General features: G+C 36.9%; 1 protein-coding gene across 3 annotated transcripts in view; it reads right to left on the bottom strand.

Moving 5' to 3' along the window:
- ADAMTSL1 (ADAMTS like 1) overlaps nucleotides 1–17,920 on the bottom strand; it is an 890,862-nt gene that overhangs the window by 292,018 nt on the left and 580,924 nt on the right. For all 3 annotated transcript variants that reach the window (XM_074330338.1, XM_074330337.1, XM_019739192.2), the window contains one exon: nucleotides 5,182–5,418. In XM_074330338.1, the coding sequence (XP_074186439.1) occupies nucleotides 5,182–5,418 (237 nt within the window). The remainder of the gene's footprint in view (nucleotides 1–5,181; nucleotides 5,419–17,920) is intronic.

Consider the following 17,920-nt stretch of genomic DNA (forward strand, 5'->3'; position numbering starts at 1 on the left):
TAATAAATGAATTCAGTAAAGCTGCAGAGTACAAAATCAATATAGAAAAATCTGTTACATTTCCATACACTAATAAACTGTCAGAAAGAGCAATTAAGAAAACAATTCCATTATAATTGCATCAAAAGAAAATACCCAGAAATAAATTTATCCAAGTTGGTTAAAGACCTGTACACTGAAAACTATAAGAGCTGGATGAAAGTATTTGAAGACACAAATACATGGAATTGGAAGACTTAATATTGTTAAAATGTCCATACTTTTAACAATATTAATGTGATATATAGATGATGTATTACAGAATTGTACACCTGAAACCTATGTAACTTTACTAACAATTGTCACCCCAATAAACTTTAATTAAAAAAAAATGTTCATACTACCCAAAGTGATCTACAGATTCAATGCAATCCCTATAAAAATGGCATATTTCACAGAAATAGAAGAAGCAATCCTAAAATTTGTATGGAACAAAAAAAGAACCTAAATAGCCAAAGCCATCTTGAAAAAGAACAAAGCTGGAGGCACTATACTCCCTGATTTCAACCTATATTACAAAGGTATAGTAATCAACAAAGTATGGTACTGGCATAAAAACACAGACACGATGGAACAGGATAAAGAATCCAGAAATAAGTCCACGCAAATATAGTCAATTAATTTACAACAAAGGAGACAAGAACATACAATGAGGAGAGGATAGTCTCTCCAATAAATGAGTTAGGTAAAATTGGACAGCCACATGCAAGAGAATGAAGCTGGACTTGTACCTGACACCATACACAAAAATCAACTCGAAATGGATTAAACAGTTGAATGTAAAACCTGAAACCATAAAACTCCTAGAAGAAAACACAGGGAAAAACTCCTTGACATTGGTCAATACCAATGACCAATTTGACACCAAAAGCAAAGGCAACAAAAGCAAAAATAAACAAGAAGTCTACATCAAACTATAATAAAACTCTAGGCAACCTACAGAAGTGGAGAAAATATTTGCAAATCATAACCTGATAAAGGGTTAATATCCAAAAATATATCAAAAACTCATATTACTCAATAGGAAAAAGCCACAAATAATCTAATTAAAAATGGGCAGAACATCTGCATACACATTTTCCCAAAGAAGACATACAGATGTTCAACATGTACATGAAAAGTTGTTCAACATCACAAATCATCAGGGAAATGCAAATCAAAACTTCAGTGAGATATCATCTTATACTGTTAGAAGGGCTATCATCAAAAGGACAAGAAATAAAAAGTGTTGAAAGGATGTGGAGAAAAGGGAACAATTGTACACTGTGCGTAGAATGTAAATTGGTGCAGCCACTATGGAAAACAGTATGAAGTTTCCTAAAAAAAAAATGTTTTTATAATACTACCATATGATCCAGCAATCCTAATTCTGGGTATTTATCCACAGGAAACAAAAAACATTAAGTCAAATGGTATATGTACCCCCATGTTCACTGCAGCATTATTTACAACAGCCAAGACAGGTAAACAACCTAAGAGCCTATCAATAAATGAATGGATTTAAAAAATGTGACACACACACACACGCGCACACACACACAATGGAATATTATTCAGCCAAAAGAAGAGAAGGAAATCTGCCATTTGCAACAACATGGGTGGTCCTCGAGGGCATTATCCTAAGTGAAATAAGTCAGACAGACAGAAAAATAGGGTTGATCTCACTTACATGTGGGAAAAAAAAAGAAAAAAGACAAACAAAAAAACTCCTCAAACTCATAGGTACAGAAAACAGATTGGTGGTTGCCAGAGGTGGAGGGGGGTGGGAAAAATGGGTGAAGGTGGTCAAAAGTTACAAATTTCCAGTTATAAAATTAAAAAGTGCTGGGAATGTAATGTACAGCATGGTGACTATAGTTAACGATACAGTATTGTATATTTAAAAGTTGCTAAGAGAGCAGATCTTAAAAGTTCTCATCACAAGAAAAAAATTTTTGTAACTATGTGTGGTGATGAATGCTAACTAGATTTATTGTGGTGATCATTTCATGATATATACACATATCGAATCATTGTGTTGTACATCTGAAAATATATATGTTCAGATGTGTTGTACATCTGAAAATATAATGTTATATGTCAATTATATCTCAATAAAAAATAAAACAAAATAGAAATTATTTTACTGTCTCGTATGATTCTCTAATGTTACTGAATAAGGATAAGATATCTATTATAAATAGCAATGATTCTAGAATATTCCTGAAGCACATTCACAACAAATACAGATTAACACACTTATTCATGATCTTGGGATAGTCCTCAGGTTTCAATTTCTTCCTTTGTGAAAGTATCTCCTGGCTCTAAAAGTCTAGGATTCCATAGTTTGGGTTAAGAGTTAAAGGTCCAGTTTTGAGACAATGGTTCTTAGTTGCATATTAAAGAGTTATAATTATTAAAATAATTAGGTGCATACAAATGATAAATCTCTAGAGTTCTGCTGTCATTTTCTATCAAGGTCAGATGACATCCAAAGCTAAATATGTGCTTCTTTACAGTTTATCATTTCACTCTGCCCTTCTGAAAATGTACATACTGCATTTATAGTCCATCTTTATTCTACTATCCTCATGCTATTTTCTGTTCCTTCCATCATTTTATAAAATTCAAGTAGTTTTGGGAGCAAGGATTAAAAATTATATCCATTACAAATTCATATTACGTTGTAGTTCTCAATCCCCTGAGCATGATTAATTTTATTTATTGCTTTCTACCCTCTGCCCTAGTTATAATCAAAATGAAAACTCCTTCCTGGTTTTAGATTTAGTTTCCTTTCTGTTTCTGCTGTCACTGCCGTGGCCCAGGCTCATGCTTGGCTTCACCTTGGCAGCTCTGAGCACCTCCTTTTCAGCTGGTCTGATTACCTCCAGGGCCTTCCACTTCAAGCATCCTGTAAATGCAGCTGTATTAATTTTTCTCTAGCAGAGCTATGATTATGTCTTTTCTCTACTAAAGCTCTTTCTGGGTCACTCACTGTTTGCCTAAGTTGTGTCTGCCATTCCAGCCTCCATGATTTCCTCCCCAACTACTTCTCTCTCTTCTTACTGTGTACTTGGGGGTGGAGGGGGGGGTGGGAGAGGGTACCCTGCTCTCCAGCCAAATTACCTCTTAATGTCTAAATGCAATCTGAGTTTTTCCATCTCCTTTACCTTACTATTGCCTCTAACAAGACAAATAAATGAAGAAAATAATAATACCAATTATAATTTCTATGTATAAGTCACAATTCTTTTCATATACTCTATAGTGTCCATTTGCCACTAAACCTAACAAGTCACGTTCATAAGAACGTGGGTCACCTAAGGAGGCATACTTCTACTTGTAACCGAAAGCCCAGCATTATTATTTCATATTTACTATACATAAAATTTATTCTTTCTCTGTTGAGATAGGATTCCCTTTCATTGCCAAGGTACATGAGGCCAGCTGGCAGGATTAGTCTAGGAAAAAAACACACACCATGTTGAACTCCCAAGCAACAGAAACAAATGAAACCTAATTTGCTGATCTGTGTTGTTTATTTTGGTTCATTCATCAGTGTAATACAGTAAAAACAACTTTAAAGTAGATTATCAAGAGACCTGAAATGTAGTCCCATTTCTGCCATGACCAGACATATAACTTTCAGGAAATCATACAACTTTTCTGGTCCTCATTGGTTTTTTTTTTTTTTTTTTCCATTTACAAAATAGAAATCTGTCATGCTTTACTCAAACAGTATACATGCATAAGGAATTATTATATTATTTGCCATTCCCTACAACACAACCTCTTTTCTCTACCTATTTGCTTTTCAATTCTCTATTATCCCCAAAGCTTTTACAGACTCCATAATTCCATTTCAATGCCACTGAGAGTCCTATAGAAGGAAGCAAACACCACACATCACAAACAATGTTCAAATACTTGTATATTGCTTTTTATGATATTGATTAGATCATCTCTTAGGCCTTTCTTAGCTTTAAAATAGTAAGATTCTCTCTTCAAATTTCTATCTGAAAATCACATATCTCTTGTATATAAAGAAAACTTCAGGTATATAAACATTATCTCCATCCTCCTATCTGAGAAGTGCTTGGACATGCCAAAATTGCCCTGTCTCACGATTCTAGACCTCATGATGGTTTAGTATTTCTCTCTCCCTCTCCTGGACATAAAACTTTGCAGGACATCGCACATCTCTTGTAGTAACTTACACTACAGTTATTCCTTTTATGCCTAAATAAAGATTTAGGTTCTAAATAAACATGTGAATTAGAAACAACAAATTACTGAAGCATATTTTATGTTAATTTTTATACTGCCATCTATGATATTAGAAATTCTGAAGACAGAAAAATTCCCACCATTGTCTTCTTGGGAGGGAGAGGCAAAGATTCTCAAAATGTCCACTTTGTGAAATATAAATGTACACGGTCAAGTATAGCACTTAGGAAAATATAGCAACTGCTTGCTTCCAAACTAGGCTGGTCATCCTAATCCGAAGACTAGAATAAAAATCAAGATGGCAAACATACTAACTCTCCTTCATCTTACTAACGCCCCCCCCCCCCAAAGCAGACATTGATACATTGATACCAGACATCAAACCTCTTTGCTATCCCTGTTTCAAAGATTTACCTGCCTGAAATCCGACTTAGTGGACACTGCCATCCATTTCTATACAGTTTATCTGAATTTTTAACAAAATTACAGTTACAATAAAGAAACAAGTTCTCCTACAGTTTACGTGGAGATTTTAGAGCCAACCTCACCTGAGTGATTCTGAAGCTCTAAGCAAATGAAAAGTGATGCCTCCAAATTCAAACACACACACACACAAATGCATTTCAGGGAGAACCAAGACAGAGGAAATTTCAGAGTCTAGTCCAAAGGGGATATGCAATTTTCAAGAATTTTCATTCTTCCACCGTCAAGTGAGAGTCAAGGAAAGACATAAAAATTCCAGCCCACTTTCCCTTAATATAAAATACAATGCTTGCAGTTTTAACTGAAATTAAACCTCCATTTTCAAATGGATCATTATAAACTCTAGAAAAAGTGACACTGAGGGATTCAGACAGCAGGACTGTATTAAAACTATTTACACAAAGACACTAAAAGCTTGTGGAAAAACAGAAATGACAAGAAGCCAGCACTTACTTGACATAAACCACTGATGCACATATCCAAAGATTCAGTGTAGCAACGAGTCCCATCTAAGACCTTGGGGGATAGTTCAACAACCAGGGTTGTTCCTTTGGCCTGGCACTTGAGCGAACATGGGTTGTCGGGGTCATTAGACACAGGAAGCCATTCATAGAACTGGCCGTGGTACTTGACATCATTATGGGCGGAGCATTGCTGAGCTCGGAAATCACCTGCTTCTGGTGGGCAGTCCTGGAGAAGACAGGGGGGAGAGACACACACAGGTTAAGAGGGCCGCCCCAAGCAGTCAACTGGAACAGGTTTGTGGTCTGTCAGATCTTTGGAAACAAAGCAGACATTCGGGTCATTACAGATGGATCCCCCACCATCATCTGAGAGGTCATATGATTGATTCTCAAAATGTAGAGATTTCAGAGAGTAATCACTGTGAAATACATTTTCTGACAGAAATTAAATGGGAAAGAAGCCAACATGAAATAGGTCTGATTAACATTAGCTGGGAAAGTAGCTGCTTTGAAATAAATTTTCTGAAAGATGTTGATTGGATGGTCCATGGATTCCTCCACATTGTAATATTATTTTGATTTCCTAATAATTTAAGTAGAACTTACTAAAGTCAGAGGGCAAGTTGAAAGCATTTCTGTTGGTATCAAGAGCTATGACAATATTTTAGCACACAGCAGCAAAGGTATGATAATTTCATTCAAAATTTTTTGTGGGGTTGTTTGTGATTTTTTTCCCCTGAAACTTAGGCTGCACAGTATCTAGAATTAAACATGGGAAATGCAAATGAGAAAACATTGTTTATACATGAAATTCTTTAGCTTAAGGCAGCGCGGCAGAGTGGAGAGGTTTGAACTTCCTCCTCAGATGGGAGTGTGGCTGCGCAATGGTGGGTCTCTCTCTGAGCCACAGTTTCCTTATGGTTAGAACAGAGACAATAACAATACTCAGCTCTCAAGGTCATTCACTGTGAGAAGTTCAAGAGTTTACGCTGTCCAAATACAGGCACGAGGGAGACAGTACATAGGGGCTAATAGAGTGATTATCTAATGAAACCACCGAAGAAAAAGAGTTGGAGAAAGGAGAGTCTCTGAATTTGGATTTTAAATAATGTTGGCAGAGACCAGCAGAAAACAAGAATGTTTTAAATGTATATTTGATAAAGGGCATTTTAAAATGTAAAACTGTAACTAACAATGGCTATTATCTAATGAATGATAAACCAGTGAAATCACGTAAGATTTAACTTTAAAAAGGTAAATATCACCTATTCCTTGTACAGGATTTTTGATAGGTCTACTTTGTGCTACATGTGTTCAGATTGGGATATACTGTATAGAATATCCATCTGTGGAAAGGCTTTTATTATAATTTTCACCTCAAATAAGGAATTTCCATGTGGTCTTTAGCAGTTCCTGGTTACTACATTATCACATTTTTAGAGTTCTCTTATATAAGTTTTCACTCTCTGAAAATCTCTTTATATCTAAATAAGCATTCCGAGAATAGCATTACTCTATTTTATAAAATGGAATTCCTGACTCTTTTCAAATTTTAGTGGCATTATTAAGAAGCACCTAAGGCTCTAATATTTGGGGAAGCATATATTTTCTTGGCAAGATGGGGTATAAAAATTAAATACTTACTTAGGATAAACATAAAAAGCTCAAAATATAAACTCTCAAAGGAATTTTATTGTTAGTATTCCGTATGTTCTCAGAGTTAATAAAACAGTACTGAAGGAAAAGAATTAATTTATTTCACACAGGTATATGTACAGGTACCCAATAAGACTTAAGTGATTTTGAATATTGTCTGAGAAAAGTAAATTAAAATTCATTACTTATTAATTTCTTAAATGAGAGACTACAGTTTAAAACTTTTTAAAAAGATAAACAAATGTGTGTTTTACTTTGTTTGTTGATATTAACTTGTTTGTTGTGAGAAATAAAACAGAACCACAACCTGCAAAACGATGCTATGAATCACAAAACAGGTAAATTACATGATAGTCAACACAAACTATCTAAACTTAGATGTTTTGATACTAGCTCTTTGCAGAACATGTGTTCCAAGGTAAGAGTACAAGCTGATTTAATATTAACTCTTCATGGACTTATGTTCCAAAGACAAGACTGCTAATTTACTAGGTAACAAAGCCTACCAGTCTCTGCCTACACCTCACTTACCAGGTTCTGTCCTAAAATAACCCTCTGATTTACCACAGCCCCCAAACTCTACCCATCCTTTCCAGAAATTCCAACACCTGAGACACTACAGAGACTGTGAAGGTGCTGCTTCCCCTTGTTTACCAAGTTTAATAAAACCAGTTTATACAATCAACAAGTTTCCTTGGTGGCCATTGCATGGGCATGCCCACTGTTGAACTGAGAGTGTAATCAATAATGTTTAAATAAAGTGTTTTCAGTTGCATCTAACCTGTCATCCCAAGAGTCATTTGATTAGTCAATAGTACAGAAGAAATATTAAAGTAGATTCAGTAAAGCAGAACATTGAGGAAATTGTTTAGAATGGTTTCAACTTCCTTTCAAAATTACCTTTACCTTCTTTATCTATAAATAAAAATGAACTAGCTACAGGGAATTTCAGAATCAGGCTGAATCACCTCTGTATTAAAGTAAGAAGGGTAATGTATAATTAAGAGACATCTTAGGAAGAACCAGAGATAATTTTCCGCATTTATCCAATTCCAAGAGAGTGTCAATTAGATTTTTAACTTGATGTTACAGCATCCTAGTGCAGACATAAAACTCCTATTGTCTCTTATGAATCCCTTCTGTTCAACAAAATGTGTTGAATCTTCCCATCTTTACTAAGATAAATAAGGCGCAAAGGTAAAATTAGTAAAAAGTGACGTTAAAATATTAGGACTTATGGGTTTTCCTTGCTGTGACAAAAGCAGTAAACTTATTTAGATACATCATAGAGAATCAACAAGCAGGCAGATGTTCCTGTTCAAAATTCACCTGTATGTAATGGCTGTAAGAACACCTGTTACAGGTTTTATGAACTTTCACAACTGGAGAAATATCTCTGAAAATAATAATTTTTGTGAATACCTTTACTCACTTTTGTCACTACTGTCTTTCCTTCTGCCTATATTACTGTAGGGGTGGGAAACTATATTTTGCTAAATTGAGAATGAGCTTAAAACGTGGAGTTCAGAGTTGGAAACTGAACTTGAATCTTTTTAATGTTTGAGTTTATTTGTACTTGGCAAAATGCAACTTCCTGCTTTAAGAAAAAGGACTTAAGACAACTTATAAAACAGGTTCAGAAAGCTTCTTGGACATCAAATAGCTCTTACAAAATAACATTTTGATGATTTAAGTGTAAATGAATTAGAAACATATGAATCAAATTTCCCTTGAAATACACATGTTTAAAAATGAAGGAAGGAGGGATTTGGCAAAAGTTTCTTTTGTTGAACCCAAAACACCTCAAGCATAGTTCAAGACACTCAATGAACTCCTGGTGCATCTGGGATCACCCAGCTGTGGGAGTGAAAACTCAAGCAAAGTCATCATAGACTCTTGTTCCACACGTATCATCATAATAACTACGACGGAATAACCCTTATTTGTATAGAGATTCATCATGTACAAAGTTTTCATCATGTACAAAGATTCATCATGTATAAAGTTTTCAATTATAATTGGGTCCATGAAATCACTATACTTCCTGATCTTCCCGAGAGTCAGATTTAGAAACTGATGCCCTCACTGCTTTGAAAAATATTTAACATCTTCTCCTGGGCATCATCTTTGAAATATCAGCTTCTGAAGAGATGCTTTATGATACCATGTCATCATTTCTGACTATGAGAGTGGTTTTCCTCAGGATATATGCTGAATGCAGAGTGTACTAAATATATACCATGTGAGATTTCTACTCTCATAAAACCTTAGTGGTAGGAATCATGAGTTTTCAATTGGGATTTAAAACAAAGAAGAAAACTAATTATTATTTATATACTTATGCACTGAAGTTGGCTCATAGGTGATAATGAAGAAGACAAACATCACAGAAAAATCTAGTGGCATTTGAACCAAGAACTTGGCAAAAAACATGATATGGGAAGAATGCACTGGACTAATGAACCCTAACTTCCAGCTTCTCAGATATCTGCAGAAACACCATCCAAAGCAAAAGAGAGCAAAATAATGTATTTCTTGGTGTTCTATTTCCAACTAACTATAATACGTCTGTGGATTGACAATTCTGTGTCAGACTACTGAGCTAGGACTTGCTCACTCTGAAAAGATATATTTTATTTAAAACAGTCAGATGGGCCTATGAATTACTGTATTTAGCCATTTAACATAATATGATTTTTCTCTCCAATTTTTAAGCACTCAATCTTAACCGTGTCAGTTTTCCTTTTTAAAAACACAAAAAATAAAATCTGACCTTTTATATGCTCCCATTATAATTCATAAAGTCCGTGGAGTCCTGCCATATATGAATCCAATTCAAAACATTTTCTGGTTAATCAACTAGCCAGTGGGAAAGATAAGATGGATCCCAGATGTCCCCTGATGATGATAGGTGGGTCAGATTACATTTTGGGACAAAAGAGGGTCAGGCTTCCCAGAGTTTACTCACTGGGTGAATTGTAAAAGATTATATCTCAGCAGTTAAGGTGGCAGCATCTGAAAGGCCTTTAAAATGGTTTTGAAAAAATATACAGAATATAAATTCAGGGTCAGGAGAAACATTACTTTTTCTTTATTATTTCTCTTTCTAAAGGAGACATTCTCCTTCCTGAGGGACATCCCTCCGCTTTACCTTTATCCTTAAATATTCAGTGGTTGTCTTTTTCTGCTAATTTTGCTGTTTTACTGAAAATTATTATGAGTGCCTTGATATAAATGCATTATTCTGATTCTGTGGCTTTATTTAAGGAGTCACTATTAGTACCTGATAGTATCAAGAAAACACTAGGAATGATAGTTAGGTGACCACATGTACTCTAGTACCTGAAGAGCTATCCTTCTCACTGCATTTCCTTGTCTTGAACTGTTCTTCTAAATTCTATTCCTCCCCTCTATCCACCCTGATCACTCACCTTCCATAAAAGCGACTGTGCAAGAACACAAAATTAGAATTGTTTGGTAAAGCATCTATTCTATCCTCCAGCAATTTTGGATTGCTACTTTAGGATGTAAACATATATAGAAATTTATAAGCTACTTGGTCACCTTAGAAAATCTTATTAGTTTTAAGTATTACCCTCAAAATATTAGGAACCTTCAATGTACTGATGGTAAAGCAGGAAAAAATTACCATAAAAGTTCCTCTACAATAAATAGATGGAGGCTCTGGAAAATATAACCCCTAACGCTCTCAAATCACTTAGCACATTTAAATAGATGGTGGGCTGCCTCTTTTATATATTTTGGTATTTATTACTTGGGTTTCTGCTTCTTTTATTCAAAGTTAAAATGAAACCACTAAACAATAAATATTCACTGGTGTAATCCAATCTAATACTATATTTTGTTCTCAGAAAAATAATCAATGTTTCCGTTTCTATTTCCAACTCAGACCCTCTCTTCTGAACTCGACTCAGACTATACACAACTGTTTCTTCACCATCCAGTTGTCTAAGACGTCACAAACTCATCATGTCTGAACCCCTCAAACCTGAACCCCTGACCCTCCCCCCTCAGTCTGTTTCCTCTGCAGCCTCCACCATCCCAGTCAATGCCAACGCTACCCATTTCAGGCCCCAAACCTTAAAGCAGTGGTCCTCACACTTAATCACCTGGAGTGCTTGTCACAAAACACAAGGTTGCTGGGGCCCCACCCTCCAGAGTTTTTGATTCAGTAAATCTAGGGTGAAGTCCAAGAATTTGCCTTTTTTAACAAGTTCCCCGATGATGCTGATATCGCTGGTTTGGTGACCACCCCGGGAGCCACTGCCTTAGAAAATGATCCTTGCCTCTCACATCCAATCCATCAGGAAAGGTTGACCCTGCTTACAGAGGTGTGCAGAATCTGACCACAATCCAGTCACGTCTTGCCTGCATTATTACAGTAGCCTCCTCAATGACCTTCCTTCTCCCACCCTCGCTCTCCTAGAGGCTTCTGTCAACAAAGCAGCCGGCACGATCTTACTAGAGCATAAAGCAGATCATGCCACCTCTCTGTCACAACTCTGCAATGGCTCCCCGCTTCACTCAGATTAAAAGTCCAAATCCTCATCTCAGACGGAAGTAAAGACCTGGCCTCGCCCCCTCCTGTTGTCTTCCTTACTCACTTGGCTTCTGCCACACTGGATTCCAGGCTACCTCTTGAACACTCCAGGAGCACACTTGTTTGAGGACACACGCATCATCCCTCCCTTCTGCTGGGAATTTTCTTTGCCCAGATTCCAGGTGGCTAATTACTTCACCTCCATCACGTCTTTGCTCAAATATCACCTTTTCACGAGACCTACCTTGACTTCTCTATGCAAACCAGCAACACCCATTCCCACTACTGATTCTTTCCTATCCTGTCCATTTTTCTTGTTTTTACCACACTTAATCATCTTCAAGTACATCATATAATTTACTTGTTACGCTTATTTTTTTATTGTCTATCTCTTTCCACTAATGCATAAGCTCCAGGAGGACAGGGATCGTTGCTTGACTTTTGGTTATATACAAGTACTCAAATGCTTGTTTTTTTGAAAATGAGCGATGAACACAGTGAATAAATGACATAGAAGTCATGGTTTTCACTGTAGAAACCCCAATCCTGTTTTCTTGAATCTTGCAGGAAATCTAAATCTTGACGGCTTTCCAATCGAGAAATCTTAGAAAATCTTGAAATAGCTATTTTTTTCCTTTTAAAAAATATAGATTTACAAGAATACTTTGCATTTCAGACACTAGGAAAATTGAGTGGGAATTCTTGCCTATTTTCTGAATAGGCAGATTGATATTTCCTCTTCCATGTAAACATATTTAATGGGGCAATATTAAGAAACATAAAATGTGCTGAAATAATTTATTATTCAATAAATAGCTAGACTTATGTAACTTTTATATAATACTCAGTGCATGCATGCACTATAAAGCACTCATAGTAAGGTATCAAGCTTTATCCCCCAAATTTTGGCCACCTTCTTATACTAACATCAACATTATCATTGAAAGCATTTATTTGTGCAAGACTGCTAGCTACTATGTCAAATGAAATTAAACAGAGATAGTCCCTGCCCTGTCTAGACAGTCTGTATGTAGACAATTCTATTATATTTCAAGAACATAATATTTAAATCTCTAACACATCACCATGAGTGCAAAGAACAGAAAATGGGGTTGATTTTGGAGGGCGGAAGGGAAGGCATTCTTGGCTCATTCATCCTCCTTTTTGAAAATGCCAACAGACTTCCTTGGAACACTACATTTTCATGTATACATACAAGATATATTCAAGAGTCCTTGCTTTTGTTTTCTTTTCCCTGGTATAAAAGATTTATGGATTTTCTTTATTTTCCTTTCGAACTGTCAATACTTTGGGAAAATAACTTATTTAAGGGAAATAAATAAGTGCCCACGAAAACAAACCATTAACCATTTTAACACCTTACTATGGATCAGGGTCATGCTCAACCAAATAACATCTTTACGGATTGATCCTATGAAATAACATGGAATTCTGCATTTGTTATTGGGTGTACCTTGCTCTCTGTACCTAAGTGAGCACTGCTTACAGGTATGTTAAACAGCTCTAAACTAGTCCATATGCTGACTCAGGTCCAGACACAAGGGATTCAAAATGTATGATAAATCATTAACCCCACCCTCTTACCTCGATAAGCTCGTTATCTGAAAACAAATGCTTTGCCGGGCTAGTTTTTAATGTCTCCAGGCATCTGAGAGCTGATCTAAGTAAAAACATTTAGTTTTAAAAGTTTTTTTTTTTTTTTTCCTACGGGTAGCTTTTATTTCAGTGCTTTTAGTTTTTCTCCTTTGAACAGCGCAGACTTTTGGAATCCAATTCCCCAGAGGTATTTGTAGGACTGGTTGTAGTTTGTCATGTTAGACTCTTAAATGCTCTCCATTTTGAAAATATTCATTCCTTGAGGTCTTTTATTATTTTTAGTCTGATTCTTTGAATTAGCTCCAGTTTAGCAATATCTTTTCTTAAATCAGCATTTCTGACTTTTCACTGTTTTTTAATTCTACTCTAAAATAAATATTCTTTCCTCACCCTGAAATGAGCATATTTGAAGTGGTAAATCTGTAGTCCTTTTTGGAGCACAGCGTACAATTTCATTTTATAAGCACACAATTATACAGTTTTTTTGTTTTCAGACTGCATTTACCCAAATATTTGTGGTGGAGAATCAGGTTAGAGGAAGGACTAGTGGAAGGGAAACGTTTTAGCATGTAAATACTTACACTGTTACTACTTCTTAGGTCTGTTGCATAACAAGTTCATTATGTTTCTATTTATAAGTGGGAAAGGGTAATGAAGCTTGCTGTATTACAAAGGAGCAAATTTGGAGACTGAAGTTGTTTCCTGAAACATGTGGTCCTTATGCCAATCAACAAAAAGAAAAACACCAAAAACCGGAAAAAGACACTGCGGAGAGCAATTCAAAGATAAATATCATCTCACGTAATTCAGAGAAGACCCCAGCATTCTCTCTTCACTTTCTCTCCCTGCCAGTCTATAAACAACCCCCTAATATTGTCTGCAGGCTTCACTTCTTTCTGGCTATCCCTCAATCCTGACAGCTGCCTGTGATCCTGGCGCTGTATCTAATTAATGCTCCTTTTTGGAGGCATATAACACAGCCCCATGAATGAACTGAAATGCATCTTTGTACTCTTTTGGTAAGATCTTTGTAGCACACAATTTAAGATTCATCTGAGTTAGTTCCTACAAGACAGAAGTCAGGCTTCTATTTGAATTATTATCCAGTCAGTTCACTGTAGAATGAAACTAGGACTGAAGGTACTCTCCCCTGGGAGAGGGACCCAGGTCTGTGGATAAAGGAGAAAAACATCTATCTATTCTCCAGTCAATGGAATAGAATAGTCTCCTCTCAGCCAGATTCCTTTCTGGGTGGGAGACTGCAACCCTGACCACTAGTGCAAGTCATCCTGGCAAGAGACATGATGCTCTTTTGGGTCACATTTTCAAAAGAGAGAAAACAAGAAACAAGATGTTCCCAGACTGTCCACGGTACCAGTGAAGATTAGCTGGGTCTTTCCTTATAGACTTGGAATGAGGGGAAAGAGGTAGGGTTACTGTAGATAAAATGATTGAGAGATTAATGACCCTCTCTCTTCCGTGCCTAGTCTCTTTCCAACTTCTAGAGCAGAATTCCTACTCTGACACCCACGTTCTTGGTGAATGCTACATACACTGATCCTGTGAAAGAAGCATCCTCTGAAAGCTTCACCATGGGAATGGTGCCACACCAAACATTAGAACTCATGCTTGATAAATTAGAGGATACTTACGGTAACACCAGGAGAACAGTTGAAAGCAAGATTATTTTAGAAAAACCTGATAGCCATGGAACCAGAACAAAGCAGCAAGGAAAACAAAGAAGCAGTGAAGGGAGTTTCTTCTCTAGTGGGGTCAGGCAGTAGACTTGGATGAAAGGGAAACCTGTCACAGGCATGTTGCAGGGGAGAATAAAAGACTCCCTTCCACAACCAGTGTCCTTTCACTCAGGACACTCTGGTCGAGTAGGACCTTGAAATGATTTGCTCTTTTCCCAATTCCCTTTCTAGATTTCCCTTTGTTTCCCCTTTCCCCCTTCCTAGGGGCCTGGGACCTACATGATGTCCCTAATCATACCTCTGCTTTCTCTTCCCACATTCTTAACCTCCTCTTTCCCCTGCGTAAGACTACAAATCCATCACTGTTCTTTTAATGCTTCTCTTACCAGCTTTCAATTTGCAGCCATAAATTGGACTGCTGGGTACTACTTTCCAAATACAGTGAGAGGAGCCAACTCCTAAAAATCAAACAAAAGAATTCTCTAGGGCCTCAATATTCATCCTGACCTAAAGGTGGCTGGCATTGTCATATGGTGGCTCTGTGGACCAATGGGATATGAGTTAATATAAGTATAGTGTTCAGATCAGTACTGGCACATAGTAAACACTCAATAAATGTAAGGGATTACTATCATTACGAATACCACAGAGGGACTAGTTGTTACATGAGTTACACAGCTCTTGGGGGGCTTCAGAGGAACCTGAGACTGTACTTTTTTCATCTAGTTTTGTCTCCCATTGCCTTGCTGCCTTTAGAACTACTTTAGTTAGTTGTTTGAACATAATTTTAATTAAAGTGACTTATATGAATGTCTTAACATATGAGTTTAATCAAACAGTATCATGCGCCAAATTTACTGGGTTATAAGTTCAATGGATGACAACACTCAACTTTGTTCATATGTGCTCATACTTCTTAGTTTGTTGATCTTGGACCATGGGCATATTTTAAGAAACCAAAAGAGAATTAGAGAAATATATTTTTCTGACCCTAAAACCCAGTGTTTTCAGGTCATCCTTTGAAACTTAAAGCATGGCCTCTGAGCACTAGCTTCACCCTGAAGAGAACTTTGCTCCAAAGTTGATTTTCCTTTCTCCTTCCTATAAAACTTCCATTTCCTCCAGTGGGCTGCACTAGGTAAGAGGAAAGAGGAAAGCAAATGGATCCAATTTATGTAGAACAAGCTCTGAATGACTAACAATGCTTTCTATCTAATCATTCCCAACAGCTGTTAATTCCATGTGTTCAAAACATGGAGACACCTGCCAAACACTAGGCTACAGTGAAAAGATGGATACACTCCCTGCCTTCATGATGCTTACGATTTAAGGGGGGGAGATAGGTAGTGAGGCCATAAATCAAGTTTTTATTTTACAAGGATTACAAGAAGAGAGGCAAACAATACAAAATTGGGGGATAATTTTTGGACATAGGCGACCTCCCTTGTATTTTGCCTCCTTTTAAGGCTGAATCTGGACAAAGCGGTGTAGGAAAAGAGCTGCCAAAATCTTTTCTCCCCCTGAGTGTCATCAGCATCACTTAGAACCATCAAAGACTGTTTTCTCTGTTCTCTATAGTGTGGCCATGCAACAAATATCTCAGCCGTTTTCTACAGGGAGCTGACCTAGCTTTGTCTATTCTATAGGCTCAGTTCTCCCTACTTCTCCCAACACACCACATTTTACATCAGAATATTTCCCATTTCCTTAATGCTTTCTCCTCTGGTATCACTTCCTGGTCTCATTCTCAGACGACTCCCCATCTGCAGCCTATGGAGGCAACTCACTCCAAGATGCTGTCGTGCCCTGTCGGTACCTTCATCTTTGGACTCACCGTGCTGTATTGTATTGTTGGTTTTTCTGTTTCCTCAAAAATGTGGACAACATGAAAGACTGTGTCGTTTAAGGGCCTAGTACAAGCCTGGCACAAAATTGATGCTAAAAAAATATCTGTCCAGGATTAAATTAAGGGACCTCCATATGCAAGAATATGTAGGGCTGGATACTTTGAAAAAGCTTCCCACTACAGAATACCTAAAAATACTACATTGAAGTAAAAATAAAATTAAAAAAAATTTGTTACATGCACAGCTGAGCTGGCCAGAAAGTTTCTTCACAGACAAAAACAATGAGAAAGCATGAATCCAGAAAGGAAATTGATGGATAGCGTAAGGGGATCTGCTGGTTTCTCGTGGTGTAGAGCTTTCCATTTTAACAGCTTATAGGGCTGGGGAACACGGGATAAAGTCTGTGAAATGCAAGTTGTGGAAGAGGATTAAGAGGCCCTCAAAATGCTCAGACTCTAAGGCAAAACCCTCAGAGAAAGAGTAAACCAGGAAGATGAAAAAACAAACAAACAAAAAAACCCACTTAACTCCTAGAAAAGGCCAACAAATGAAGGCAGTAAAAAGATGGGTGGTTTCTGGGTATGGAGAAGGGTGGGGTGACTAGGTGAAGCACAGAGGGCTTTTAGACAGTGGAACTATCATATTCTGGATGATACCATGATGGTGGATACATGTCATTATACATTTGTTCAAACCCCCAAAACACACAACACCAGCAGTGAAGCCTAATGTAAACTTTAGGTGATAACGATGTGTCAATGTAGGTTCACTGATTGTCATAAATGAACCACTCTGGTGGGGGATGTCAGGTGTAGGGGAGCCTGCGCATGTGGGCACAAGGATATATGAGAAATCTCTTACTTTCTACTTAATTTTCCTGTGAGTCTAAAGCTGCTATAAAATAAATTTAATTTAAGAAATGAACTGGGATGATATCAACAAAATAAAACATACTCTGCTTCTTAGAGACAAACACTACGGGATGCGCCTGTTTCCCATTGGCTCCGGGTAAAGGATGGGAACAGATACCTCCTTCAGAATCCTTAACAGGGCTCATGAGAGTTTGGGACAATTCACACAATGTGGACAGTGGAAAATCTCATTTAAAATGGTCGTGATTAGTACTGATCACCACCTATCCCAACATCATCTCCCTCAAAAATGTAAATTCTCCCAGAAAGTACACATATTAACCCAGGCTACAAGGAACTCTTTCTTAAATTCCAACAGTCGTAAAAGTACATAGAAATATCACAAAGGATATGAAGACATAAGGTAGCATAAAAAAAGAGACATCAGAAACAAGAAAATCAGACCTATATAAAATTCATATAGTGAAATTATCAGACA

This window comes from Rhinolophus sinicus, linkage group LG04, assembly GCF_036562045.2.
Source record: "Rhinolophus sinicus isolate RSC01 linkage group LG04, ASM3656204v1, whole genome shotgun sequence".
In the NCBI taxonomy this organism is placed as follows: domain Eukaryota; kingdom Metazoa; phylum Chordata; class Mammalia; order Chiroptera; family Rhinolophidae; genus Rhinolophus; species Rhinolophus sinicus.